Source organism: Heterodontus francisci, chromosome 41, assembly GCF_036365525.1.
Source record: "Heterodontus francisci isolate sHetFra1 chromosome 41, sHetFra1.hap1, whole genome shotgun sequence".
In the NCBI taxonomy this organism is placed as follows: Eukaryota; Metazoa; Chordata; class Chondrichthyes; order Heterodontiformes; family Heterodontidae; genus Heterodontus; species Heterodontus francisci.
In genome coordinates, this window is record NC_090411.1 from 23086390 (window position 1) to 23099448 (window position 13059).

A 13059-nucleotide genomic window follows, 5' to 3' on the forward strand; every position below is an offset into this window, starting at 1 on the left:
CTGCTTCAGTATCTGAGGAGTTGCGAATGGTGCTGAACATTGTGCAATCATCAGTGAACATCCCCACTTCTGACCTTATGATGGAGGGAAAGTCATTGATGAAGCAGTTGAAGATCTTTGGACCTAGGATGCTATTCTGAGGAACTCCTGCATCAATGTCCTGGGCTTGAGAAGATTTGTCTGCAACAACCATAACCATCTTCCTTTTTGCTAGATATGACTCCAACCAGTGGAGCATTTTCCCCTTAATTCCCATTGACTTCAATTTGGCTAGGGCGCCTTGATGTCACACTCAGTCAAATGTTGCCTTGATATCCAGGGCAATAGCTTTCACCCCACCTCTTGAATTCACCTCTTTGTTCCATGTTTGGAACAAAGCTGTAATGAGGTCAGGAGCCGAGTGGCCCTGGCGGAACCCAAAATGAGCATCAGTGAGTCGGCCATTGCAATTTACATGGTTACATGGTTCACACCATTAACATATTGTTTGCCTTTGCTCCATGACCTTCTAGTCAGCTATTCTGTGACATTGTCCTATCAACACCTTCTCTTTGGTTATCTCTTGCCCCACCCCTGCTTTACTTGCTTAAAATCTTTTACATTTCTTATATCTGCCAGTTCTGAAGAAGGGTCACTGACCTGAAATGTTAACTCTGCTTCTCTCTCCACAGATGCTGCCAGATCTGCTGAGTATTTCCAGCGTTTCTTGTTTTTATTGCTGTTTACATAGTGCTTGATAGCACTGTCGATGACACCTTCCATCACTTTGCTGATGATTGAGAGTAGACTGATGGGGTGGTAACTGGCCAGATTGGATTTGTCTTGCTTTTTGTGGATATGGGCAATTTTCCACATTGTTGGGTAGATGTCAGAGTTGTAGCTGTACTGGAATGGCTTGGCTAGTTCTGCAACACAAGTGTTCATACTACAACCAGGATATTTATTTATTTTTATGGATACAGCACTGAAACAGGCCCTTCGGCCCACCGAGTCTATGCTCACCAACAACCACACATTTATACTAACCCTGCAGTAATCCCATAATCCCTACCACCTACCTACACTAGGGGCAATTTACCTATCACCTGCAAGTCTTTGGCTGTGGGAGGAAACGGGAGCACCTGGCGAAAACCCACGCGGTCACAGGGAGAACTTGCAAACTCCGCACAGGCAGTATCCAGAATCGAACCCGGGTCCCTGGAGTTGTGAGGCTGCAGTGCTAACCACTGTGCCGCGGCGAGACTCCTAGCCTTTGCAGTATCCAGTTCCTTCAACCGTTTCTTAACATCATGTGGAGTGATTCAGATTGGCTGAAGGCTGGCATCTGTGATGCTGGGGACCTCAGGAGGAGGCCAAGATGGATCAGCCTTGTCTTTTGCACTGATGGGCACCCCCATCGTTGAGGATGGGGATATTTGTAGAGCCGCTGCCTCCTGTGAATTATTGAATGGCAGACAATTAGTGACTGGATGTGGCAGGACTACAGAACTTTAATTTAATCCATTGGTTGTGGGATTGCTTCGCTCTGTCTATTGCATGCTGTTTCCACTGTTTGACATGCAAATAGTCCTGTGTTGTAACTTCACCAGGTTGACACCTCATTTTTAGGTATGCTTGCTTCTGTTTCTGGCACGCTCTCCTGCACTCCTCATTGAACCAGGGTTGATCCCTGGCTTAAATAAAAGCAAAATACTGCGGATGCTGGAAATCTGAAATAAAAACAAGAAATGCTGGAACCACTCAGCAGGTCTGGCAGCATCTGTGGAAAGAGAAGCAGAGTTAACGTTTCGGGTCAGTGACCCTTCTTCGGAACTGACAAATATTAGAAAAGTCACAGGTTATGAGCAAGTGAGGTGGGGGTGGGGCAAGAGATAACAAAGGAGGTCTAGATTGGACCAGGCCACATAGCTGACCAAAAGGTCACGGAGCAAAGGCAAACAATATGTTAAAAGAGACAAACGAAAATCCTGTCGGAGAGAAGAGCAGAACTTCTTCAAAGTCCAGGAATGCCTACCTTGAAGAAGTTCTGCTCTTCTCTCCGACGGGATTTTCGTTTGTCTCTTTTAACATATTGTTTGCCTTTGCTCCGTGACCTTTTGGTCAGCTATGTGGCCTGGTCCAATCTAGACCTCCTTTGTTATCTCTTGCCCCACCCCCATCTCACTTGCTTATAACCTGTGACTTTTCTAATATTAGTCAGTTCCGAAGAAGGGTCACTGACCCGAAACGTTAACTCTGCTTCTCTTTCACAGATGCTGCCAGACCTGCTGAGTTGATCCCTGGTTTGATGCTAATCGTCGAGTGAGAGATATGCTGGGCCATGAAGTTACAGATTGTGTTTGAATACAGTTCTGCTGCTGCTGATGGTCCACAGTGCCTCATGAATGCCCTGTTTTAAGCTGCCAAATCTGTTCTGAATATGTCCCATTTAGCACGGTGGTAGTGCCACACAGCACGATTACATTATAACGTAGGAGTGTAAAAGTTTAGGTACAGCAGGAGGTTATTTGGCCAGTCCTCACTCGCCATCAGTTATTTCTGCCTCCTCCCATTTTCCTGCACTTCGCCCATACCTTTCAGTAGGTCCATTACAGTGTTATATTTACCTTTTTAAATATGATGCATTCAACTTCAATAGATGCTAATTGGTAAAAACTTGCATCAGTTTGTGCCTCCTTGCTGCTGATTAACTGAACAGAAATAATCTACCTCGATTCACCCATTGATTTTAAATTCTGTTAGATTCTTCTACCATCCCCTGCTCGCCCTAAAAATCTTCTCTACTCTATCTGTAATGGTTTCAGTTTTACTTTGTGGTTATTTTAAAATGCAGGTCCACTTTTTGTTCTGCTCCCAGCAACTGTTGGTGCTTTCTTGTGGGATAAAGTTGGTATGAGAAAATCAGCAATCAGGGTGTGACCAGGATATTTCAGTTTTGGGAAATTTTAGTTGCCTGAAGTTGGTTGATTCTCGTGTATAATTTCTGTTTCTAATTTGTGTTTTTCAGTGGAACAGTAAGGCAGATGCTGGACTTACGAAGAAATATGGCAGACAGTGTAGCATCAGCCCAGCACTCTGCAAACTCCAGTAGTAATACAGGTACTTGCAAAAAAAAAAAAAATTGGAATTTTTAATGAAGTTCCATCGTACTTTTTGACTACTGAGACAGCAGTTCCTCACTTTAAAAAATCAAAGCGATTGTGATTTCTCCCCTACGCCCGCCAACCAACCACCTTGCTAATTACACTGCAGGGACATGTGGCTTTGAAATATCCAATTTATGCAAGTTACTGATTAATTAGACAAAAGTAGGAATTCTGCTGTTTCACGAAATTCGACCCTTTCATCTTCCCCTTGTCTTTAAACCAGTCCTTCAAGTCCCAGAGCTGTTTGCTTTTCAACTAGCTCAACTTAGTTTTAGCTACTTCCATTCGGTCTACTGGGTCGAGTGCTGATAAATGTACCACCCTGAGGAGGGGAGAAGAAGAAAAGAACATATTACTGTAAAACCTTAAGCTGCCATTTTTTGTTTGTTTAATTGAGGATCGTATAAACTTGCAATCTAATTTCTGTTTTCATATTAACAACCCATGCATTGCACATTTACGGTAGGATGGCATCTGGATAAGAGATTAGTATGTTGCTGCAAACTTATCAAAAAGATGCAAATTGTGTATATCCATGAAAAAAAAATCAACATTTTTAAAATGTCGACTTCTTCACTTTTGTTCAGTGACCTTTGCCAATGCTGCTGTGTTACCGTCCTTAGCTGGTGTGGAATAGTGATGTAGCTTGCCTTGCTCTCCCTGCACTTGCTGGCAAAGCATCAGCACCTACTGACTCCTAGTGGAGCTTCTGTGTTGGTATATCATTCAGTCTATGTTTGACTTGCCTTATCGTGCACCACATTGTGCCACAGAGTTCAATTGACCCTGTTTTATTGCATCTCCTAATATCAGTCGTATTGAAGGCAGTCACAGTGTAGTTTGCACGCTGGACTAACCCAACCCCTTTGACTGGCAACCATTATGTGAGCAAGATTCAGACACCAAATAAGAAGGTTGGGGTGCAAAAGTTAAGATATATCTATTTACAGATTCTAATTGAAGGATGTTTTACTGTTGCAGGTATTGTTACAAACTTCACACCACCTCAGGTAGTTGGCGGACAGACTAAACCTCAGAACACAGGGTCATCTGGGGCTGTGGTCACTCCTGTGCTCCCAGCAACTGCAGCAGTGGTAGGAACCAATCAGTCGCTGCCAGTCTCCAGCAGTAACCAGCCTATGCCAGTATCTCTCCAGTCAGTGCCAGTATTGCTTACAGTTCCAGTGGCAATGTCTTCCCAACCTCAGCTTCTGCAGCCCTCAGCAAATACCTTGATGACAAACCAACAACCTGGAATTGAATTTTTACCTGTTCAATCCCAACCCACGCTTAACAACCTCTCCAAGCCACTTGCATCGCAGATATCGGCGAATGTAGCAAAAGCAAATGGTGCTAGTCCTTCCTTGCCAAGCCTAGGAGTCCAAAGGAAGTCCCCTGGAAGTATGGGGTCAATGCAGATAAGTAGTGCTGTTACCAGTCAGACTGCTTCTGTGACCAGTACTCAGTCTATTCTTTCACCCCAGACTTCCCGGACAGCACAACAATCTTTGGGTTCCCCAGGACATTTTAGCCCTTCTAATACGAGGCCACCAATACAGCCAAGACCTTCACAGACTTACAACCAGGGGCAAGTCTCCGGATCATCAAGTCAGCCATTAACAGTCAGTTCCGACAGCACCAATGCAGGAACCTCCAGAGCAGGTAAGTGAACAATCACATGCAACTGTGTGCATTGAAACTGAACTGTTATTAGTTCAGCTATGTTTGTGAATGTAATTATGTATATATCTTGTAATGGAGATGTATTGTACTGGTTACCTTTCACCATCAGTAAATTTGTAAATGCTGGTTGTGGGGCATGGAATTTGAATTTTGAAAAGCAGTTTTACCCACAGGCTTATTGAAATATTGAGGGTCAGGGTCTCACATCAAACCAAAAAACAAATGCATCTCCTGTAAAGTACAACTGAGTCTCTATTAAATTTATTAATGGGGCTGCGATAAACCTAAATCCCATTTTATGGAAAAGGTGTGAAATTAAATTAGTTTCCTTTCAACTCTGAATGCTGCTAGCTATATCAGCACATTTTTTCTGTTGCATTTTAGAATATTGATAGCACAAGTTTGGGGTAAGGGAATATGATTATTAAACCAGAGATAAAAAGTATGCACTTTGTCTGAACGTGTCTTTTAAAATAATGTATCAGAAATCCTTACATGGTTTAAACAAGTAAGTCTTATGCAAAAGAAAAGTGACTGGGTTATAACTAGGTGAGACTCGTACGGTTGCTTCTCACTGGGTTTCTGCAGAAAATGGGAATTAAATTGTTGTGTTCTTTTTTAAAAATAAAGTGTCTCATGTTCTGCTGATACCTTTTATGGTAGTAACTGAGCAGCAAACATCTCTCTCACACAAATCCCATTTTGGTAGGACCATGTTTAGGAGGAGGTGTTAATCATGTATCTGACAGTTTAATTAGCATATGCTGCATAAATAGAGTGGGTAATTAGAATATGAAATACAAGTAGCTACTGAGGCCCAGTCATTCAAGATTGTCAGAGAATTGAGTGGGGCTTGAGGAAAAATATTAAAAGGTATGAGGAACAAACAAGAAAATAGCCCTGATGTGGATTAGTGTAAGTACCAAATGGCCCCCTCCTCTATCCAGATTTCTGAAATGCATTGTACCTCAACAGAAAAAAAACCTGTCTAAATACTTCAGTTCTGTGGAGAAACTAGAGAAGGTGGGATTGTTCTGTTTAGAGTAGAAAAGGGTAAGAGTAATTCTTTATGAAGAGTAATTAAATTGAAATATATCGCTGTTCCTTCAACATCTCTGGGTCAAAATCCTGGAACTCCCTACCTAACAGTACTGTGGGTGTACCTTCAGCACACAGACTGCAGTGATTCAAGAAGACAGCTCACCACCACCTGCTAAAGGGCAATTGGGTAGGGTCAATAAATGCTGGAGTTGCCGGAGACACCCACATCAAATTAAAAAAAGAATTAAATGTGTTCAGTTATGAGGGGTGTTGAGAGAGTAATTAGGAAATATACAGTAGTGTTTCTCTTCCCCCCTGCCCCCCCCCACAACCACATCAGCGAAATTAGGATTGATGTAAATTAGTGACCTGGATTTGGGTATGCAGGGCATAATTTAAAAGTTTGCAGACAATACAAAAGTCAGAAATACCATAAATAGTGAGGGAGATAGTAATGGATTTCAGGAGGACATAGACTGGTAAAATGGGCAAATATGCAAATGAAATTTAACCCACAATTGTGAAGTAATGTAATGTAGGAAGAATGAAGGAGGCAATATTAAACTAAATATAATTTTAAAGGGGATGTAGGAATGGAGACAGATATTTGAAGGTGACAGGACAAATTGAGAAGACCATTTGGGATCCTTGGCTTTATAAACAGAAGCAAAGAGTACAAAATCACTAGCTGGAGTATTGTGTCCAGTTCTGGGCACCACTTTAGGAAGGGTGTTAAGGCCTTAGAGAGGGTGCAGAGGAGATTTACTGGAATGGTGCCAGGCATATAGGACTTCAGTTATGTGGAGAGACTAGAGAAATTGGGTGGTTCTGCTTAGATCAGAGAAAGTTGCAGGAAGGTTTAATAAAGGTGTTCAAAATCATGAAGGGTTTTGATAAAGTAAATAATGAGAAACTATTTCCATTGGCAGAAGGGTCAGTAACCAGATGGCATGGGGGAAAAATGTGTGCAGTGAGTTATGATCTGGAATGCATTGCCTGACAGGGTGGTGAAACCTGATTCAAAAGTAACTTTCAAAAGGAATTCAGTTAACTACTTGAAGAAAAGGAGAAATTTGCAGGGTTGTGGGAAAGCAGGAGGGACTAATTGGATAACTCTTTCAAAGAGCTGGCACAGGCATGATGGACTGAATGGCCTCCTTCTGTGCTATATGATTCTATGATGTATAATTTCTCAGTTATCTGCAGTAATAAAGTCACAGGAGAAGTCTCTCTCTCTTTCTCTCTTTGGCCTCCTTGTCTCGAGAGACAATGGGTAAGTGCCTGGAGGTGGTCAGTGGTTTGTGAAGCAGCGCCTGGAGTGGCTATAAAGGCCAATTCTAGAGTGACAGACTCTTCCACAAGTGCTGCAGATAAAATTGGTTGTCGGGGCTGTTACACAGTTGGCTCTCTCCTTGCGCTTCTGTCTTTTTTCCTGCCAACAGTTAAGTCTCTTCGACTCGCCACTCTTTAGCCCCACCTTTATGGCTGTTCGTCAGCTCTGGCGATCACTGGCAACTGACTCCCACGACTTGTGGTCAATGTCACAGGACTTAATGTCGCGTTTGTAGATGTCTTTAAAGTGGAGACATGGACGGCCGGTGGGTCTGATACCAGTGACGAACTCGCTGTACAATGTGTCCTTGGGGATCCTGCCATCTTCCATGCAGCTCACATGGCCAAGCCATCTCAAGCGCCGCTGGCTCAGTAGGGTGTATATGCTGGGGATGTTGGCCGCCTCGAGGACTTCTGCATTCGAGATACGGTCCTGTCACCTGATGCCAAGGATTCTCCAGAGGCAGCAAAGATGCAATGAATTGAGACGTCGCTCTTGGCTGACACAAATTGTCCAGGCCTCACTGCCGTAGAGCAAGGTACTGAGGGCACAGGCTTGAAACACTCGGACTTTTGTGTTCCTTGTCAGTGTGCCATTTTCCCACACTCTCTTGGCCAGTCTGGACATAGCAGCAGACGCCGTTCCCATGCGCTTGTCAATTTCTGCATCAAGAGACAGGTTACTGGTGATAGTTGAGCCTAGGTAGGTGAACTCTTGAACCACTTCCAGAGTGTGGTCGCCAATATTGATGGATGGAGCATTTCTGATGTCCTGTCCCATGATGTTTGTTTTCTTGAGGCTGATGGTTAGGCCAAATTCTTTGCAGGTAGCCGCATTCCTGTCGATGAGTCTCTGCAGAACTCTTCAGTGTGGGATGTTAATGTTAGCATCGTCAGCAAAGAGGAGTTCCCTGATGAGGACCTTCCGTACTTTGGTCTTCACTCTAAGACGGGCAAGGTTGAACAACCTGTCATCTGATCTTGTATGGAGGAAAATTCCTTCTTCTGAAGACTTGAACGCATGTGAGAGCAGCAGGGGGAAGAAGATCCCAAACAGTGTAGGTGCGAGAACACAGCCCTGTTTCACACTACTCAGGATAGGAAAGGGGTCTGATGAGGCACCGCTATGCTGAATTGTACCTTTTCATATTGTCATGGAATGAGGTGATGATACTTAGTAGCTTTGGTGGACATCCAATCTTTGCTAGTAGTCTGAAGAGACCAGTGCTGACGAGGTCAAAAGCTTTGGTGAGAAAGCAACGTAGAGGGGCATCTGTTGTTTGCGGCATTTCTCCTGTAGCTAGCGAAGGGAGAACAGCATGTCAATGGTGGATCTCTCTGCTCGGAAGCCACACTGTGCCAGCTTCTGGAGTCTGTTTGTTTAAAATGACTCAAGCGAAGACTTTCCCCACTATGCTGAGCAGGGAGATTCCACGGTAGTTGTTGCAGTCACCGCAGTCACCCTTGTTCTTATAGACGATGATGATATTGGCATCGCGCATGTCCTGTGTTACTGCTCCCTCATCCCAGCACAGGCAAAGCAGTTCATGGAATGCTGAGAGTGTAGCAGGGAAGTACATTGACTTTATGTGGCTAAGGACTGACATACTGGAATCCTAACAAAAGTGAACTCTAACATTGATAATTCCAAGTTTAAAAACATAACGCCATTCCTGCTCCTACCCTGCCACGTGAGTGGGATTAATTCTGTTCACTTCCTTAAATGCTTCCCTGAACTTCTATTTTTGTAACTCATTAGCACCTCGATAAAATTGGCAGTTGAGGAAAGAAAAGCTGTAGTGAGAGCACCTCTGTAACTAGCAGTTATCTTTTCTTATATTAGCCCTTGGGATGAGGTATGCCAACCTCCTGCTGTGCACTAAAATGTATTTTCAGATTTTTAGCAACCATAAAGGTTTAATTAGGAGTGCGAGCAAAGCAAGGATCTAATAGATATTCAAAATCAAAGAGAAACAGAAAATGATAGAAATTACCAGATCAGCTTGTGAGAGAGAGAGAGACAGACAGACACCTTTAACTGTTCAGTGCTGGCGCTTGAGAAATTTGAACAAGAATGCATGGCAAGTTATTTTAAAATGTATGTATATAATTGTATATAAACATTAAAAACAGGTGTTAGCATGTCCAAGTGTCACTTTGCAGGTGCAAAAGGATCTTTCTCAAAAAAGGCAAAAAAAAGGATAGTTATTAATTCTGGGTATTTCGGATGTGATGTTGACACTGAACAGCACTTGAAAATTTACAGAGCTCTCTGATCAATTAGTTGAGCTGAGTAACCTGAGTTTGTGTTTTCTTAACGATTTTGTTTTTTATTCTTTCATGGGATGTTAGCATTCCTGGCAAGGCCAGCATTTGCTGCCCATCCCTAATTGCCCTTGAGAAGGTGGTAATGAGCTGCTGCCTTGAACCGCTGCAGTGCATCTACTGTAGGTACACTCAAAGTGCTTTTAGGAAGGGAGTACCAGGTTTTTGATTCAGCAACAGTGAAGGAACAGTGATACGGACCTAAGTCAGGATGATGTGTGACTTGGAGGGGAACTTGAAGGTGGTGGTGTTCCATGTGTCTGCTGCCCTTCTTCTAGATGGTAGAGATCGCGGATTTGGAAGGTGCTGTCGAAGGAGACTTGACAAGTTGCTGCAGTGCATCTTGTATATGGTACACACTTGGGTTCTTAAGGGGGACACAACCTTACCAGAAAACTATGTTTCTAATTACATGATGTAAAATTCCCATCCTCGTATAACCATTTGTTATCCCATTGTCTGTGACCAACATCCTGGGCGATGCACTATAATATCTTCAGATCATCATTAACTAATTGTACAAGGACTAGGGGACAACACTGAAGGTTTTGTGCAAGAGATGCAGGGGGAATATGAGGAAGAACTTTTTTTTTTTTTACACAGCAGATGGTAATGACCTGGAACTTGTTGCCCACAAGGGTGGTGAAAGTGGAGGCAATCAATGACTTTAAAAGGAAATTGGATGGCCACTTGAAGTAAAAGACTTGCAGGGCTATGGGGATCAAGCAGGGGAGTTTGACTGACTGAATAGCCCCATGGAGAGCTGGCATGGAATCGATGGACCAAATGGCCACCTTCTGTGCTATAAATGACTGACAATGGCACAACAGAGAGGTTGGTTTATGGCTCCAACTTGCAACATTTGCTTAAATTAAAGTCAGAGTGGCCTCGTGCTGTATTTACTTAAAGGGACAGATTGGCTTAAACACAGCTTTATCATAGCAGTAGTATAATACATTTGTGCATTATATACGATAGGCTTTTACATGGTAAAACATCCGAAGGCGCTTCAAAAGAGCGGTAACAGGCAAAATGGAGAACGGAGAACAATTGCAGAATTCCGAGGTGCAGAGGGATCTAGCTGTTCTACTGCATGAGTCACAAAATGTTAGTACAAGGTACAGCAAGTAATAAAGAAGGCTAATGGAATGCTATCCTTTATTACGAGAGGAATTGAAAATAAAAGGGATGTTATGCTTCAGTTATACAGGGCATTGGTGAGGCCACATCTCGAATACTGTGTGCAGTTTTGATCTCCTTATCTAAGGAAGGATGTAAATGCATTGGAAGTGGTTCAGAGGAGGTTTATTAGATTGATACCTGGTATGAGCAGGTTGTCTTATGAGGAAATATTGGACAGACTGGGCTTGTTTACACTGGAGTTTAGAAGAGTTGAGGGGAGACTTGATTGAAGTCTTTAAGATCCTGCACGGTCTTGACAAGGTGGATGTGGAAAGGATGTTTCCTCTTGTGGCTGAGTCCAGAACTAGGGGAACACTGTTTTAAAATTAGGAGTCTCCCTTTTAGGACAGAGCTGAGGAGAAATTTTTTCTCTGAGGGTTGTGCGACTTTGGAACTCCCTGCCTCAGAAGGTGGTGGAGGCGGGGTTATTGAATATTTTTAAGGCGGAGGTCGATGGATTCCTGTTAAGCAAGGGAATCAAAGGTTAATGGGGGTAGATGGGAATGTAGAATTCGAGACACAATCAGATCAGCCATGATCGTCATGAATGGCGGAGTAGGCTCGAGGGGCCGAATGGTCTACTGCTCTAATTCGTATGTTCGTATGTGTGTTTGTATGTTTCTAAAATTTGACACTAATTCACAATGCTATTGTGACAAGTGACCAAAGACTCAGTGAACGAAGTTGGTTTTGAGGGATTTAAAGGAAGAGAGCGAGAGAGATGGTGAGGTTTAGGGAGGAAATTCCTGAGCTTTGGCCCTGGGCAGCTGAATGCATGACCACTAATGGTAGAGCGATTAAAATCAGGGATGCACAAGAGGCCAGAATTGGAGGAGCACAGAGATCTTGAACAGATGTAAGGCTAGAGGAGGCTACAGAACTAGGGAGGTGCAAGGTCATGGAGGAATTTGAAAGTAAGGATGAGAATTTTTGCCAGGCTGAGAGCCAGTGTACTACAGCAAGCCCATGATGTGCGAGAGGAACTTGGTGTGTGTTAGGACACGGGCAGCAGAGTTTTGCATGACTGAAGTTTACTGAGAGTGGGAGGCCAGGCAGGCGAGCATTATAACAGTTGAATCTACCAAAAGCATGAATGAGGGTTTCAGCAGCAAATTGGCAGGGGTAGAGTCTGGCCATGTTGTGGAAATGGAGTTAGATGGTCTTCGTTGACGAAGTGGCTATGGGGTGGGAAGTTCAGCTTCATGTGGACACCAAGTTGGCAAACAATCTTGTTTCAACCTCAGACGGTGCCAGGGAGTGAGATGGATTTGGTGGCTAGTGATTAGAATTGTGACTGGGGCTAAAGACAATGGAATCGGTCTTCCCAATATATAATTGGAAGGCAGTTCTGCTCATCCAGTTCTGGATGCCAGATAAGAAATGTGACACATCAGAGGCAGTGAAGTCGTGTAGTGCACTGGTGGTGAACTAGAATCTGGTGTTGTCAGCGTACATGTGGAATCTGACATTGTGTATTCAGATGATGTTGCCAAGGGGTAGCACATAGATGAGAAACGGGAGGGGGCCAAGGTTACATCCTTTGGAAGGAGGGGAAAGGGGGCAGTTTCGAGACATAGTGGCACAGGAAGGTAAATCTTTGCTGGAGATTCTCTGGCAACGACTAGATGGGTATTAACTAAGTGAGGCCAGCCCCATTCAGTTGGACAGTGCAGGAGTGGCATTGGAGGAGGATGGTGTTGCGAGCCATGTCAAAGCTTTTTGAGGTGGCGGTGATAGCAGATTTGGAAGATACAGAGAAACTACCCCAACAAGAGAAAATACCTTGGCATAAGCATTAGAATATATAACTCCTGATAACCTCAGCAGTTGCAGGAACTATAGTTGATTCTAAGCATCAAATCCAAGAATGCAGAACAATTAATCTTGCAGCTTTAAAGTGACGCACACCTAAACTTCAGCAGCAGAATAATACTGTGCACTATATGGTCATACACTCCTACCTTTAAAACAATACATAATTTACCTTTGAGAGCGTGCGAGATGCTGCAACTGACTATAATTTCTGCTAAAATCTTGTAAATGTTGAAAGTTGCTTAGCATAATGAGCATGGGAATATTAAAACAGTTACTGCATTTTAGAATAGCCCAAACTAAAATAACACTTCAGAAAGTTTAAGTCCTGTTACTATTGCTATTTAAATAGAATTTGTTCTGTGTGAAATTATGTATAAATGCAACTGTTGTAACTAATTTACATTTTAATAATTTTTACTTCTCTATTCCTTGGATAAATTCCATATTCAATAACATAAAGGCTGGAATTTTATGTTAGGGAGGCCCGCCCACCAGCCAAAAAGTCAGTAGCGAGTCCGCCTCCTCCTGGCCTGGG

The 13059-nt window shown here is 43.2% G+C and overlaps 1 protein-coding gene across 5 annotated transcripts in view; it reads left to right on the forward strand.

The window, feature by feature from the left end:
* LOC137353345 (activating transcription factor 7-interacting protein 1-like) overlaps nt 1–13059 on the forward strand; it is a 212556-nt gene that overhangs the window by 147752 nt on the left and 51745 nt on the right. For all 5 annotated transcript variants that reach the window (XR_010969843.1, XM_068019507.1, XM_068019510.1 and 2 more), the window contains exons 11-12: nt 3008–3099; nt 4128–4808. Coding sequence is in view for 4 of the 5 variants with exons in the window: in XM_068019507.1 (XP_067875608.1) it covers nt 3008–3099; nt 4128–4808 (773 nt within the window). In the remaining variant the exon portion in view is untranslated. The remainder of the gene's footprint in view (nt 1–3007; nt 3100–4127; nt 4809–13059) is intronic.